Source organism: Thermobia domestica, chromosome 16, assembly GCF_964235325.1.
Source record: "Thermobia domestica chromosome 16, izTheDome1.hap1.1, whole genome shotgun sequence".
NCBI lineage: Eukaryota > Metazoa > Arthropoda > Insecta > Zygentoma > Lepismatidae > Thermobia > Thermobia domestica.
The window spans coordinates 45417828-45433732 of NC_137469.1; the positions used below are offsets into that span (position 1 = coordinate 45417828).

The 15905-nt window shown below is 35.4% G+C and overlaps 1 protein-coding gene across 1 annotated transcript in view; it reads right to left on the minus strand.

Annotated features, from left to right (window-relative positions):
- Positions 1 to 15905, minus strand: part of LOC145672749 (uncharacterized) — a 124239-nt gene that overhangs the window by 55868 nt on the left and 52466 nt on the right. Inside the window, exons 4-5 of the mRNA XM_081741922.1 lie at positions 11067 to 11177; positions 1729 to 1845 (exon numbers count right to left, since the gene is read on the minus strand). Coding sequence (XP_081598048.1) covers positions 1729 to 1845; positions 11067 to 11177 — 228 coding nt within the window. The remainder of the gene's footprint in view (positions 1 to 1728; positions 1846 to 11066; positions 11178 to 15905) is intronic.

Consider the following 15905-nt stretch of genomic DNA (forward strand, 5'->3'; position numbering starts at 1 on the left):
CTCATACAGTACTTCTGGGTGCTTCTTATCTCTTTTGACGGCGAGTTTATAAATTGAGCATGTACTACTTGGCAATATATTTGGTAATTTATCACAAACGAATTTAATGAGCTATTGGTTTTCTTTGTTCTCGTCACATGTTTGAAAATGTCTAAGGACCACCTGCAGAAAATTTATAACAAATCAGGGTTGTATTCATATTGCAAAATCTATTAAAACAAACTAAAAAGGCAGTGGCGGTTCTGGAAGGAAGTCACGTTAATAAATAATTACATATTATTGCTATAAGCTAAAGGAATAACTATGTCGGTTCCGGCGTCATCCACAGGGGACATACAATGTTACGATATTATTCTTTCTTTACAACTTTAAAATCAGACTGGCAACATTGACGATTGTTTACAGAGGATGATCATAAATGGATCATGTCCTGTAAACAGTTTTCCATGTTGCCACTCTGATTTTAAAGTTGTAAAGAAAGAATAATATCGTGTTATTTTGTGTTCCTTGTGGGGGACACCGGACCGACATGGATAATGCTTACCTTATGTACAAACTCCTTGTTTTCTGCAGCTATATGAAACTTTCTTTCCTTACCTTGAAGTTATGAAATTTAAAGTTTGTATCAATATGACTTTTCTCAAGAGCTTCTACCGGAAATAATACAGCTTCTTTCCACAGTTCAGAGATCAAAGCACATTAGCAGAGTATATACAGAGTGAACTTCAAAGGTGTGCACAAACTCTGGGAGATGATTCGTGACATCAAGAGAAGACAAAATGCCCTTTTGCATGTTGTCAAATTCCGCGTCGTATACTAGTGACAGGGGTGCCAACTTCGAATCGAAACTCGAATCGTAACAATTGCAACGGAATAGAAATGTGCACCATACAAGATTTTTTTTTTAAATCTTCCTTTGATGCGACGAAGCACCTCCCGAAGTATGTGCACATCTTTCTGTTCCGTTCCAATTGTCACGATTCCATTTTCGATTGCAACTTGGCAACCCTGTACTCTTACACGACGCGGAATTCGACAATATGCAAGAGGTCTTTCTACCTTCTTTTCATGTTTGTGCACATCTTTCAGGTTCACACTGTATGTTCGTCGTTAGACCTTAATGCTCATTTTAAATACCTAAACTATGAGATATAAAACTACAGTATGAAGCAAAATTTGAAACACCGAGAATCAAAACCGGAATTTCCTGCTCGAAAACACCAATGATAATCATATTACGTGCAATATTTTATGCATAAATATGTTTATTTACATGAAATAAGCTAATAAGCACATAATTAGTAATTATTCAACTGTTAATCTACAGATGTTTTGACTTCAAATTTCCGTATTTTCTAAACATAGAAAGATTTTAAAGCAGCCAACATAGACATGTTAACTGTTTATTGTAATTTATTTAATTATCTATCTATATATATATATATGTATATATAATGTCTGCATCCACAAAGTTCCAATGTTAATTACGAGCAAATGAAATCTATGTTTCTGAACATTATCATTATATAATTTTGTCAAATTTAACATTTTAAAGGAAACTACTAACTCCAGTTTCCAGACTTTCTAAACTCAAATATACCCTTAGAAAGCATTTCTTGTAAAGTATTTTCTAACATAGTTAACATTTCTGCTAATTAATAATATCAGTGCCATTCTTTTTTTTTTTTTTTTTTTTTTTTTTTAACTCAACATGGAAACCTTTCTTACCTGTTCCAAATTGGTCCTCATTTCCTCCCTCAATCTATAGGCTTCAGCTCTGGCGAAACTGGCTTCGTATTCAAGTTTGCTAATCTTGTCCACGAGCACTTCATTCCCAAATATACGCTGCAATGAATATTTTGCATGTTAACTGCTCAGTTTATTTGTTTTTTATGAATATTCCTTATTTATTAAAGGGAGACACATTTTAAAGATGATACAGCGCGGAATTAATATAGGTCTACTCATTAATTTTTTTGAAAGGTTGAAAGCGATAGATAAACTAATCCATAATGTTTTTAAATCTACATTTCTTATTTTCAAATACTTTTAAACGATCTTCCTATTTCCTAAATTGTTCAAATGTTGCTTAACTTGCGTAATATTCAAGTATAATGCAGAAATGAAAATGGAGTAGTTAACGTTTTAAGTGTGCGCGACATTTTAGTAAATAAAAAGTAATATATCCAGTTGCAAGAAAAAAATTATCAACAAGATATATATTGATTGCACTTTCCTATTTTCTTAAGTGTTATTTCATTCCCATCCGAAGATGGCGAACCGTAGAAGATAACGCCTTCTCTAGGGTTATGAGCATTCATTTATTGGTAGTTTCATTGGGAGATGGTTATCAGAATATGGGTGTCATCTTTGATTCAGAAGTGACATTCTCTGACCATATCTCCTCAATAGTTAAAAATTCAATGCGCATGTTGGGACTTCTTTATCGATTTACTGAACTACGCAGTGTTTCGTCATTAGCAACTTTTTATAAAACATTAATAGCTCCCAAGATCGAATACTGCTCTCCCATATGGGCCATGGCAGCACCTACACATCTCTCCAGACTTGATTCTATTCTCTGTTTCTTTATTACAATAGTCCGTTTACGTGTTCCTGTACTTCGAATATTATTTAAGAAGGAACTCTAGCGACATATTAATATCCAGCCACCGGAAGTACGCAGAAATAACTGACCTGAAATTTCTTCATAAGATAATTAATGGGAACCTAAGATCAGAAAACCTATTTCAGAAACTATCCATACTTGTCCCTCCCCCATAACCCGGAATCAGGCCCGTAGCCAGCCCAAACTGTACGGGGGGCAGGCTGAAGTTAGGGGGGCCCGATCTAACCATATGATAGTTCATCACCATATTATAGTTCATTTGCAAGCCTGCCGTGAAAATTTTAGGGGGGCCAGCAACAATTTCGGGGGGCCGGCCCTCCTAGACTTCCCCTGGATACGGGCCTACCCGGAATACCTACCGATTCCATCTTGCCCGCCCTAGGTTAGCAATTATACTTTTTTTTTTTTTTTTTAACAGAATACCGAACTGTTATAATAATTCAACAACTGACGTGAACATTTTTTCGAGCTACCCGGTGTTTGAAAGAGCAATTAAACGAGTTTTGGCGAAAGGCTCTAATTGTTGACACTGTTTTTGTTGTTGTTCTTTTCTTTTTCCTGTTTGTTAACAGTTCCTCGTGTAAAATTGCAAAGTTATGCTCTATCTGGGAATTTGTTCAATAAATAAAATAAATAAATTATTTATTGATATACGTACCGGTATTTATCTTGTCACGCATACAGTAAAATGTGTCCTCAGCTTGGAATGTAAAACATATAATGAAATGAAGTGCAGGCAGGCAACAGGTCCACATTACATTTTTTTAAAATGCAATTTCATTCCCATCTGAAGATGGGCAGGCCGCAGGTGATAACGCCTTCTCTAGAACTATGAGCATTCTTTTGTGGTAATTTCATTGGGAGATTGGTATCTAGATTGATGTATTTATTGATGTATTTATCTAGTTAGGCATACAGAAGAAGGTGAGCTGAGCACAATACGTAATATAGGCCTAGTATATTATGAAAAAAAAAATGAAATGAAATCTTTGAGTTTTACGTCCCACGCTTATGCCGGTTAGGCTAAAAGAGACGGTGATGATGAGTAATGAATGAAATAGTGGAATGAAGAGAATAGGAGGAAATGGGAGAAGCCCGAGGAAATTCAGGTTCACGGTGTTTGTCCACCACAAAGTTCACTTGGCAGGGGCTGGGATTGAACCCGGGACCCCAAGCACCAGAGGTGAACGCTCTACCACTGAGCCACCGCGGACTCTAGTATATTATGAAGTGAAGTGCAAGTAACAGAACACAAGGATATATACATATGATGTTAGTAGCGACGATGGTGTTAATCTTCTGCTCTGGTACTACCCAGAGCGAGTTTAGACACTTGGAGCCCTGTTAGTTAGAAAACAAAGGAATGTATTCATGAAATTATGTGCAATAAATGAATGAATGGCGACAATATATATAACGACAGGGTTTATAGCTAGTGTTTCCATTTATTTTGTTATATGCGTACTTAATGTGAAGCTTGAAGTACCTTGGTATCACTTTCGAACACCAAGGTACTTTCACATTATACAGTAGCGTGAATTATGCATATTCTCGAAAGATAATAGAAGATAAGAATCCATACTTTTCCAGTTCCATCTGATTTAAGAAATCTGAAAATTTATTTCATAAGAAATAAAACGATACCATTATCTATTCTGATAAGATTATATTCTCAAGGGAGTTTTTTTTAAATTTTCCTAAATATCTCCCTTACAAATATTTCACGATAAAAGACTCAACATGTGTTAAGCAAATTTATTACGTGAACATGTTTCCTCTATCTTAGAAATCTCCGTGTAACAATCAGCAATACTCAAGGCAGGCTTTAAGTTGTTGATTTCTGAGTTTTGCTGCTTTCTCCCTGCAAATGATATATAACCTTTTCTTCCTGAAAGACCTTTCTTAGGCAGAAGAATGCTGGACAGGAATGCTGAGAGAGGTCGTAGTGTGCTGTCTGTGTGTCTGTCAAAGCCTTGGAAAGACCTTTGTCTAGCAGTGTTTGAGTAAATTGTGGTACGATGGTTTATTGCATTGTTTACAATACTGAACTTTGATTCAACTGTTTCTTTTCTCGGTCAGTATACGACCGACTTTACCGTAGTAGTTTGAACCTAGCCAGGCGATCGGAGCAAGATTGAAAATCAATTATTTATTCCTAAGCCTGATCAAAACCGGATGCTGAAACTGGATGTTCCACATACACTACGCAGTCCAGACAACATAATAAGATGCATCTGTGACGGTAAACCGTAGCATGTGTGATCTGTTTTACTCTTTTTTCGCTAATGAAAGTACTTGGTGATTTGAGGGAATCACTGAATCGGTAGAGTACAGCCCACCTCTGTGGAATTTAAACACCCAAGAACATTCATATGCAGTCTTTAGGTAATTGTTTGTTTAGTGTTAAACAAATATATGATATAAAATATAGTCTATTTTCCTTTTAAAAAAAAACAGAAGTTACTTTTTCTTACATTACTTCAAAGCGTTATAGGTTAATATCAGATTCTAAAAGAAAAAATGTGTTTTACTAAACTGGATGACTGTAATGACTCAAAGATGACTATAATGACTGTACAAATAACACTTGAACGCACTGTTTATTGTATAAGTTAACACATGAAATCGTTTACATCGCCGTACATCAAATTGAATTCTTGACTTTTGTTATATATAATGTTTGTGTAAGTTAAAACTTTTATACTTTGTAGATATTATTAGCCTACTTGTATTTGTATATGCAGTTCATGTTTCCCCTGCAATATCGCTCTGGACGAGAAGAAACTGTAAAGGTAAGAGGAAATTGTACTAATTTTGATCATATTGATCGGCTACACATCGCAAACTCTGGTCGTCATATGATTTAAGCGGTTAAACGCTTGACGTGACCAAAATGGTTCGAATGAGTTTAGGTGTTTCTTCTGACGATATCGCCGTGTAACACTCGGAACACTAATATTATTTGTATCCTATGAAACGTCAGGACTTTCACTCTTTAAACGACTTTAAAAAAAATGTTCTGGGTAAGTGTCATACATAATTTTGACATAAGAGCAACGTTTTTTGGGGGGAAGGGGTCATCTTGGTCCTATAGGGTCTGATGGTAATCTTTGGCGCTAGATTATGGAACACCTCAACGCAGATCGGTTAATTACAGCAAGGAAACACGTTTACAGGCAACCATACACTCTTTACCATGAATTATCCAGTATAAAATGGCTTCTGAGCTGTATCTGGTGATTGTTAAATAAATAAATAAATTTTGGTTGCATAAGAGAGCAGAGGTTGGAGTGCAAAATTTTGACACGCTGTTACATTTTAAAAACAAAGTGCGTTACATGTGTGAAGCTTGCTAAACAAAAAAACTAGAAAGTTTCATGACTTGCCAAGTCTTTTTTTCTCAGTGTAGAAGCAACAGTACATTGATAAACACTTATCTATTAGGGTTATGCCGAAATTTGTTAGGTACTCTTCGAAAAATCAATTAATTTACTTAAAATCTATTATAATTTCTCAAAAGAGTTTCCACAACCATGAAAACATTGTTGCATCCTTAAAAAACTACGAGTCAGATATTTTTATTTTTTTCTTTTAAACATCGGATATTTCATTATTATTCGCTGAGATAGCCTTTTCATTTGTTTGAAAGCGTCGTCTTTAAAGCTGTTCTCTCAAGTTTTAAGAAGAAAACAAAATCACACGGAAATAAAGCTGGACAATAGGCCAGATGCAATAAAACGAGGACTTCATTTTAATGTGTAAACTACAAAGATTTCGCTACTGCATGTGTGGCCGTGTATTGTCGTGGTGAAGAAGAAAGTAGGACAGTCGAAACTTTCGGTGGGCAAATCACCAAGTTTCTAAGACATCCGGTGGGCAGTATTTAACATATCACTCTACTGTTACCGTATGTCGATCATCTAACTGCATAGTTGCTACATGGCCCGTCTTAGAGTAAAAAAAATATATCATAATAACTTTACCCACGCTCCGTGCTCGTTTAACGTTTGAAGGTGACGTTTCATTCTGAAAACACCATACCGCTGATTACTGTTTTATTTCAAGTTCGTAGTTGTAAATCTGTTTCGTCACCTGCGATGATATTATAAATGTCCTTACCTTGCCCTCCGAAAATATTTTAACCATAAAGCTGTACTGATTCACGCATTCATCTTTCTTCGCTCGGCCGTAAGCACCTGTAGGACCCAGGAACCCCACTTTTGGAACTTCCGAAATAATCTTTTATTACGGACTGGGCTGCATTTGATCCGATTTTGGAGGTTGACTGGATTTCTCCGCATGCAATATGACGATCATCTTACATTAAATTTCTTGCTGTTGCGACATTTTCATCCATAACTGCAGTGCTAGGGCGCCCAGAGCAAGGCTCATCTGTCAGGTATTGGTGGCTCGTTTAAGTTTCTCAAACCAATTGAAAACTGTTTCTCGTAAAGGTGCAGAGTTCCTGCAATACTTTTCTAAACAATCATGGCACTGCTCTTGCGTTAAACTCTCCTTAAAATCGTAAAATATAATTAATTTTACGTAAGTCACTTCGCTCGTCCATTTTTGCCCACTGACAGGTTCAAACTAAAGGACACTTCTATCCCTCTAATTTTCCAACAAACCTGCAGTCTTTCAGTTATATCTTTCACTAATAGAGGCCATACACTAAGCATGGCAACGCTATTTGAATTTTAGTATCTAAAATCTTTCGGCTGGCTTTCTTATAACCTTAACTGTGTCCTATTTTTTAAACTGATAATACCATGAAGTATTACGTAAATGTTAATTGTAAATCAAAAGCCAAAAAGTAACAAACGTTTACGTTTACTCACGAAATACTTGATATTTTCAAGATATAACACGAACTAGAAAGCACGAGGCAATAGAAATTAGTTTCGAGTGCGTACCGATTAGTACTATGCAAAATTATACTAGTCGCCATGAAGGTCGACTAGATCATTGTTGGTAACATTTCAATTACGAGATAATTTTTGACAGATAAACGAAGAATACACGGAATTTCATGTATATATGAGTATGGGCGAGTTTACTTTATCATATAATATTGCCATTTTTTGATAAATCTAAAGTAGAATACCCATGTGTAATGAACATGTGTAATTTGCTGGTTCATCATAGTCTTATTTGTACATGGAAAAATTTATTATTTTGGTAATAATAATAATAATAATAATAATAATAATAATGTAAAGTAGTATATATATCGATGAGTGAAAATCGCAATGGGCGACTGAACCTAAACGTAGTATAACTTCTCTTGAAGATGATCAACGTAAAGGACGTTTCAAAACTGCAACTACAGATAAAAATATCAAAATAGCACAACAATATATCGGAGTATAGACGACTAGAGGAGTGTGAAATAGTTAACGGCCTGCACATATCAGAAGGAACAGTACAGTGTATTTTACATGAAGATTTAAATGAGGTGGCTTTATAAAAAAGTACGTGTACATTATTGTTGAATGCTGATTAATAACAAGTGTGAAACTGCATTTTTCATCTGGACGGTTTTAAAAATAATCCAACGGATTTTGGGTTCCAATTTGATACTATGAATAACTCATTTTCCACCACTAAATACCAGAAACGAAAGTCGATAAAAGCAATGGGAGGAAGCGTCTGCACCTAAAGGCGATTGTGATGGCTAGTATTTTCTAGAGTGCAAAAGGTATCTTCTTGTTGATTACCTTGAAAAGTGTAAAACAAAATAGCTTGTGTGTTCTACGAAATATTCTGGACCAACTAAAAAGAAAACAAGATTGCTGATTCCAGGAAGAAATTTTCTTCAGGACTAAAAAATATGATTTGGCAATGGGGAAACTGAGGTGTTGTTAGAGCATCCACTCTGTTCACTAGACTTTTCAACCTCTTATTTACATCTATTCCAATATTTAAAACCATTTGCGATTGGGAAGTCCTTTGAGTACAATGAAGAGGTCATTGAATAAGCGGATGGATATTTGTTGTACAGATGCTTCAGAATTGTACTTCAGTGATGGAATCTATCAGTGGTGGATCCAGAGGGGAATGATCGAGGCAATCGTCCCCCCTCCCCCGCCCAGAAGAGGAAAGTTTTTTTTTTATTTTATATATATATAAAACCCATCCTGCAGTTTGGAGCTCTTAAAAGTAGCTCTAAGTAGCAGTATTACAACCCACCGCCTCCCCCAAAAGTCCGTCCTGGATACGCCCCTGGAATCTACTGAGTTAAGAACAGTTGGATGAAGTGGACTGGTCTCAAATGGCACTACGTCGAAAAATTAAGTGGTATTCCTTTTTAACCTAAACAGCCACAGTCTTTCACTACTAGGCTGAGAACGTTTCAGTTGGGCCTCTTAAGTACACGTCGTGAATCGAAATTTACACATAACATAAAGAATTTCTTTCGCATATTTTTTAAGTCTTTTGGATAATTTTGCGCATCGTCACAGGAGGCGTCCATCTTAGGCGTAATTTGGGACCTAAATATATGTTCTTAAAATTCAGATTGTCCCATCTTATTAGGGACAGATGGTAACCCTACATATATACCGGGTGTATCAAAAGTCCGGGATAATAGGCGAACACCGTTAAGAGTAAGATTTCTAAAAAGTCGAAAATGAGGAAAGTTATTAGTCATTTGTGTTTTCTTTTTTAAATCTAAAATTATGGAATTTTTCCAATTGCACCATCCGGTTGAACTGCATTGGTAAGGCGCTCTATGTTAAATGAAAAAGCAACGCTATCAGTGTAAGACGTTATTCGAACGGAACGGAATGGCACGCAAAAAATTATCTGAGAAACGTACACATTGTTTTGTGAGGAAATCGGGAACACAATCGAATCCGCTTCCCGACAATGCTGTGTTGCTAATACGGCGAGGTCCCAAGGGAATAGCCTGCTGAACTAGCAACATTGCTTTTTCATTTAACAGAAAGCGTCTTATTAACGTAGAGCCCAAATGGCTATTGGAATTGAAATAAAAATCCACACTTTTAGATTGAAAAGCCACTCATTCTCAACAACTTTAATCTCTGTCCATTCTTCAGAGTTTCTCATAAACATCTCATTTTCACTCATCGATTCCGAATTTTATGTAGATTTGTGAGTGAGATTTTTATTTAAATTAAAAAGAAAAAAAGGAAAAAGCTGTTATCTTTCTATTCAACGTTTCAGGGGTCGTTTTGAAACCATAAAATTAATATAGTCGGTAGGGCGTTGCTAAGGTTGATATCCTTGTGTTAGGCAACCGGTAGAAAAGTATAGTGGGTTGTCGATATTGGAATGGTAGAACTTATTGCATACTAGGAGCTTCAAACGAAGGGGTCAGTGGAATGGTGAAAGAAGCTTTTAGGAGAAAGAAAATGCTATTTTGTGGAAAATTGAATAAAGTTTTTGGGAAAAGACCCATAAAATGCTTCGTGTGGAGTATTATACTCTATGGGGCAGAAACATGGACATTACGCAAAAATGATGAAAAACGACTGGAAATGTAGGTGTAGAAAAGAATGGAGAGAATTAGCTGGGTCGAGTAGAAAACGAATGAGAGGGTGTTAGAAATGGTGGGGAAGAAGAACAATTTTAGACATTATTAACAAGAGAAACAGAAGCTGATTGGGACATTGGCTAAGAAGGAACTGTGTCATGAGAGACGTGTTAGAGGGTATGGTGGCAAGAAAAAGAGGGAGAGACAAATGAGACTACAATTCATGGACGATATCAAAACAGAAAAATCATACGGGAGAACTAAGAGGTTTGCGGAAAACCTGGAGCATGGAAGCTTCTCAGTTGCAGCAAGTTACCTGTCAACACTGGCAGAATACCTATGATGATTATTATTCATAACAGAGTAGTCTGTAGAGCCGAACATTTGATACACTTGATGTAACATTTCTGTCTTCCAGTTTAGTTTGACCCGATCTTGGAGTTTTCAGGATTAATATTAGTACGGAATATTTTGTTTATTAACCCCTTGGGTCCATGTGGATGCCAGGTCATTTCTTTTTTCAATCCAAATGCTCTGTAAATGCAAATGATTTTCATCAGTAATGTGAATGCTATCCTCGCGCCTGCAAATTTAACTATGCCCTACATAACGGTTTAGACAGTGTTTTAACAGTAAATGAAAACCTAGTATTGCAGCACGCACATAGAAAATGGCACCTGGAACGTAAGGCGTTAATGGAAAGCATGTGGGAACATTTTCAACATTTTTCTTTTAATTTTTAGATTGCCAGATTTGTTTTTAATATTCATAAGTGCCTTTCGCAGTAAGCTAAGTCAAGTTTGTTTTATAGTACATAATATTCTGTTTTAATCAAATTAATTATATGCCATAATTCAATGAGAATATATTACCTTCTGACAACATTCTTTTATATTATGCTAGATCGATGTTGGACAAATTTCTGCTATATTTCATAATTACCTTAATAAACCTTTGGCTGGCACAACAAGCAACATTAAGGCATACTGTTAGAATTACCAGGGCAATGATGTTTGATTTACTCTCTCCCAACCAACTCTTAATATCTAGTAACTGGAAGAAACAAGAATTAATAATAAAATAATATACAATGAATTGAACTTTCAGAAAATTACTCTTACTAATATGTTATTACTACTACTATTACTATTACTAAGTAGTATGATTACTACAACTTGTAATAGTCTATAGTTATCGTGGTGTAGTAGACTATTACTATTACTACAATATTAATTATTATTACTATAACTATTTCTAAGAAGTTAGTAATATTTAGTTACTATTTTTATTGTACAACTTATATAAACGACAATATCATATTTTAAGATCAAAATAATCAAGTCTTTAACATTAAACGTTTTATGTTCGGTGCTGAATTTCAGTAGAAAAGAGTATATAGCAAACCCAAACTTTCGCCTGAGCCTACATATATTAAATTTATTTATTTATTTGCTTACCAACATTATGTCAGACAGGCACATAGCCAAGGGGTGGGTCGGGGGGTCCGGACCCCTTCGAAAACAGAAATGGAAAACAATTAAAAAAGGATGATACAAAAAGAAACGAGAAAAAGAAGAATCAGCGTTAAAATTAAAACAACAGCAAGTGTTTGGTTGCTATTTCTTATGAGGAACTTTGTGTGGAGGAAAGGAGGGTCAAGTTAAAAATGGATATTATTGGAAAGTGGCCCATACACGCAGGCACATGCATTAAGAAACCTTCCAACATGCACGAAAAACAATAGAACCACAGGCAACTTAATCGTGTATAGCGGCCCATACACGTACACACTTGCATGACCAACATGCATGAAAGATTTGTTTCATCATCCATGTTGGAAGAATTTTTTGCCCACACACGTACCACCATACTGTCCAACTTACTAGTGGTTTGAGAAATGTGGAGGACCAGGAAGAGTCGAATGGCAAGACAATATGATTGCTATCAACAAGTAGTAACCATCGAGGTCTGTTAATTCTACATGTCAGTACACAGGAATAAGTGTGAAAACGTAGTTGGAATAATGATTTTCGCTCTCTCTCTCTCTCTCGCTTATAGGTTGCTTCTGTGTTTCTTCCTGATAGGACAAAAATGAAAGTTTATTGTAGTAATACAGGGGTGTAGCTACGGGAAACCCATCAGGGCTAGTCCCCCCAAAAATGATTCAATAAATGACCAGCTTTTAAAACATCATTGCAAGATTACCTCGCTTCAGACATTTAAAACTAACTAAGTTTACAATAATTAATAATTTACGGTAAATTATTTATCTATCGAAAAATAGTACGGTACACATTTTAACAAGGCACTATAAATACTGCTACAAAACAATGGCACTAAACTGATTTGTAAGTACATTATATTTTTATATGCTGTAAAGTGTTTTAAAAAACATTTTTTATCAGGTGGAAAATATGGAGAAAAAATTTTTATTCAGTTTTTCAGTTTGGATTTAATTTGCTTTTTTTTCCACTTGGTGTGAAACAGGAAGTGAGATATAGCTGTTAATAAAATATTTATGGTGTTTTAGTCACGAATAATAAATACATATTTTTTGTCAGGAAATCTTAAAGAAATTGAGTGATTTTTTGTTTTTTTTTTCAATTTTTTTATTAATAATCACCAGATACAGCTCAGAGGCCATTTTATGCTGGATATCTAACAACAACAATAACAATGGAAATAATTTGGGAAGGTATCGGTCAGGGCCTGTTTAGTGAGTACCATCCCGATATTTTCCTGGTGGTCTAAAAAAGTTGAAACTGCACCTAATGACAACGAACATGTTTCGAGAAGCTGCAAAAGTAAATATTTCTTTAAATGTAGCATATGCTTGTAGTATTCACTGTCTTTCGTTTTCTAAGAGTAATACCATACATTTAATAGCATGTGTGGAATTAAAAATTAAGTTGTTCATTAATCCCCAGTTTCAATGTAACTTCTACAAAACAAGCCTTATTATTTATTACTATGATTAATATTATCCTTTCTACTTATTTGCTTTGCAAATTTCTTATTAAATAGTCTGATCACACAATTTTCCAGACAGAATTTTAAGATGTTCATGAGCAAGGAATCAAATTTCTTCATACACCTTCGTTGTTTAAGAGTGCAAAGAGTACCTACTTCTGTTGCTCTTGTCAATTTACTTAATAAAGTATGAAATACGATATGCGGTACTTTAACTGAAAAAGATAGTATCCTATGTTATACAACCTTTCGGCAGACGAAATGTTAGAAACAAACAAGGAAACTAGGATTGATACACAAATATTCAGATCATGTCTTGCCCCCCTACTTTTAACGTCCAATAGCCGCCACTGGTAACACTTACGAAATGCCCATAATCACCAATAATAGAAGCCCGGCAATATATCTTTCAGTTAACCTTGTTAAAGAAATTTTCAATTTCGCGGAAACACTAATCCATTTTACAAAATGTCTTTACTACCGTAAGAGATCTCATTGCTATCATTGATAACATTAAAGGGAGATAAGAGAAAGAAGAAGAAAGAAAACTAGAAAATCTAATTCGAATGACCTCGGAAGCTTATACCCTTTTCAAGATATTATTTTATATTCTTTTACTCGAGATTTCTTCATTGTGCGGTTGCTCAGTGTTAGAGGGTTCACTTCTGGTGCATGGGGTCCTCAGTTCGATCCCAGCTCGCGCCAAGTGAACTTTGTGGTGGACAAACACCATGTGCGTGGGTTTTCTCGGGTTCTCCCGTTTCCTCCCACTTTCTTTAATCTATCATTTTATTCATTTCTCATCATCACTGTCTCCTTTAGCCTAACCGGCATATACGTGGGACGTAAAACTTCAAGGTTTCATTTCATTTTCACTTTTTCTTTTAATGTGCTACTATAAGGGAAAAGTTTAGAACTAAATTTAGCCGGGATAGGTTTGCAAGAGTTGCTATTTTCAAATAAAACTGTTCAACACCAAATTTCTTTTCTGAAAACTAATAGACAATTCTGAAAGGTTTTGTCCCAGTGAATTCGAAAACAATAATAGTTTTTGCGTATCAGGTCTCAATTTTTGGGACACCCGGAAAATTTAATTACAAGTTTCTACATTCTGGGACTAATTTCAATTTTGTTATCAAACATATCCTTTTTATAATAATGATATATATATATATATATATATATATATATATATATATATATATATATATATATATATTACATTTTTAAACAGTTATATATTATACATATGATACTAAATTTGTTTGTTTAACGTCCCACGTATGTGCTAGAGGAATCCGAAAAAACATTTTCCGTTCAACTGTATCCCCACCGGAAATCGAACCCGGGACCAAGCGTACCAAAGGCAAGCGTTTTAGCGATTAGGCCAAACGGGGTCAATATTATATCTGAGATGAAAGAAGAACAACAAATTATACATACTTTATTCTCTATTGGTAATTTCGCTTAAAGATGCTAAGTTTTCAATATTGAATTTTAATTTGCATTTTTTTTTTTTCAAATATCTGATATTGTCAAATAATATCGCCAGTCCGTATGTTTTAGGAAATATAGTTTGTGCGCTGTAATGAACGAAAACTTCACTTTGGTTTAAATTTCTTATCGTCTTTCGTTCATTTTCTTGTAGGCTTTGCTAATCTTTTAGAGGGTTGCATATATATACTGTACACGGCATGCGTTATTCATACATTGCAATATTTAAAATACAAACGATGATTAATGGAAAATACATTACTTCCAGCCCCCGCCGTAGACGAAAGTTGAAAAACTGTTGCGGGAAAAAGTGGAAACTTTACCGTCGGAACTAACTTTTCCCACCTACAACTGGCAACATCGGACGGTGGTGAAACAACTGAGCATCAATATTGTATGTGTTACTTCCTTGCTTGTTGTTGTGGTGACCTGTATTTTCTCTTCACATACTGTGCTAATAGAAGATAAACAAAATTGAAACGTGTGTTCTTGTGACTCATAACTTGTGGATCTTTTGCTGTGAAAGGGGCAACATTTGAAATCGTTGTTGTGTTTTGTGTTTTATAGCGGTACAATAGTGTAAAAATTATGCAGACAACTTTTGTTGTGTGTGTTGACGGATAACTCCAAACCCGAAGCTCACTAAGATAACACCTGTTGTGGAAAAAGCGTATGAATTGTATTTTTCATCGAAAGTCGACGTAGACAAACCTTGGGCACAGAAATTCTGTTACAAATCCTCTGCAGTAAATCTAAGGGGCTGGTTACGTGGCTCTCACAAATGTATGCCATTTGCTACACTAATGTTATGGTTTGACTCACGTAATCATGTACACGACTTTTACTTTTGTCTGTCAAATGTAAAGGGAATAACCTCCGAGGGTAAACGATCAGTACAATACCCAATCTACAATCAGCTCCCACGCCGTGAAGTTTTTCAGTGCCGCCAGGCATATGGACAGTAGAAAGCAGTGATGTGGATGAAAGTGAAGATGTTATGGATACTGAGAGTAAAGACCCTACATACAGTGCACGTACCAGAGAACCACATTCGATAACTCAAGAGGAACTCAACGACCTTATTAGAGACTTGAACCTACCCAAACAACAAGCTGAACTCTTAGCTTCAAGACTTCAAGGTTGGAACCTACTTCAAAAGGAAACGAAAGTGACATTTTACCGTGATAGAAAACACGACTTCCTTAAATTTTACAGCAGTAGTGATGATTGCATATATTGTACTGACGTGGAAGGACTCATGCAGGCATTACAAATAAAGTATAAAGTCGGTGAGTGGCGTTTATTCTTGGACTCATC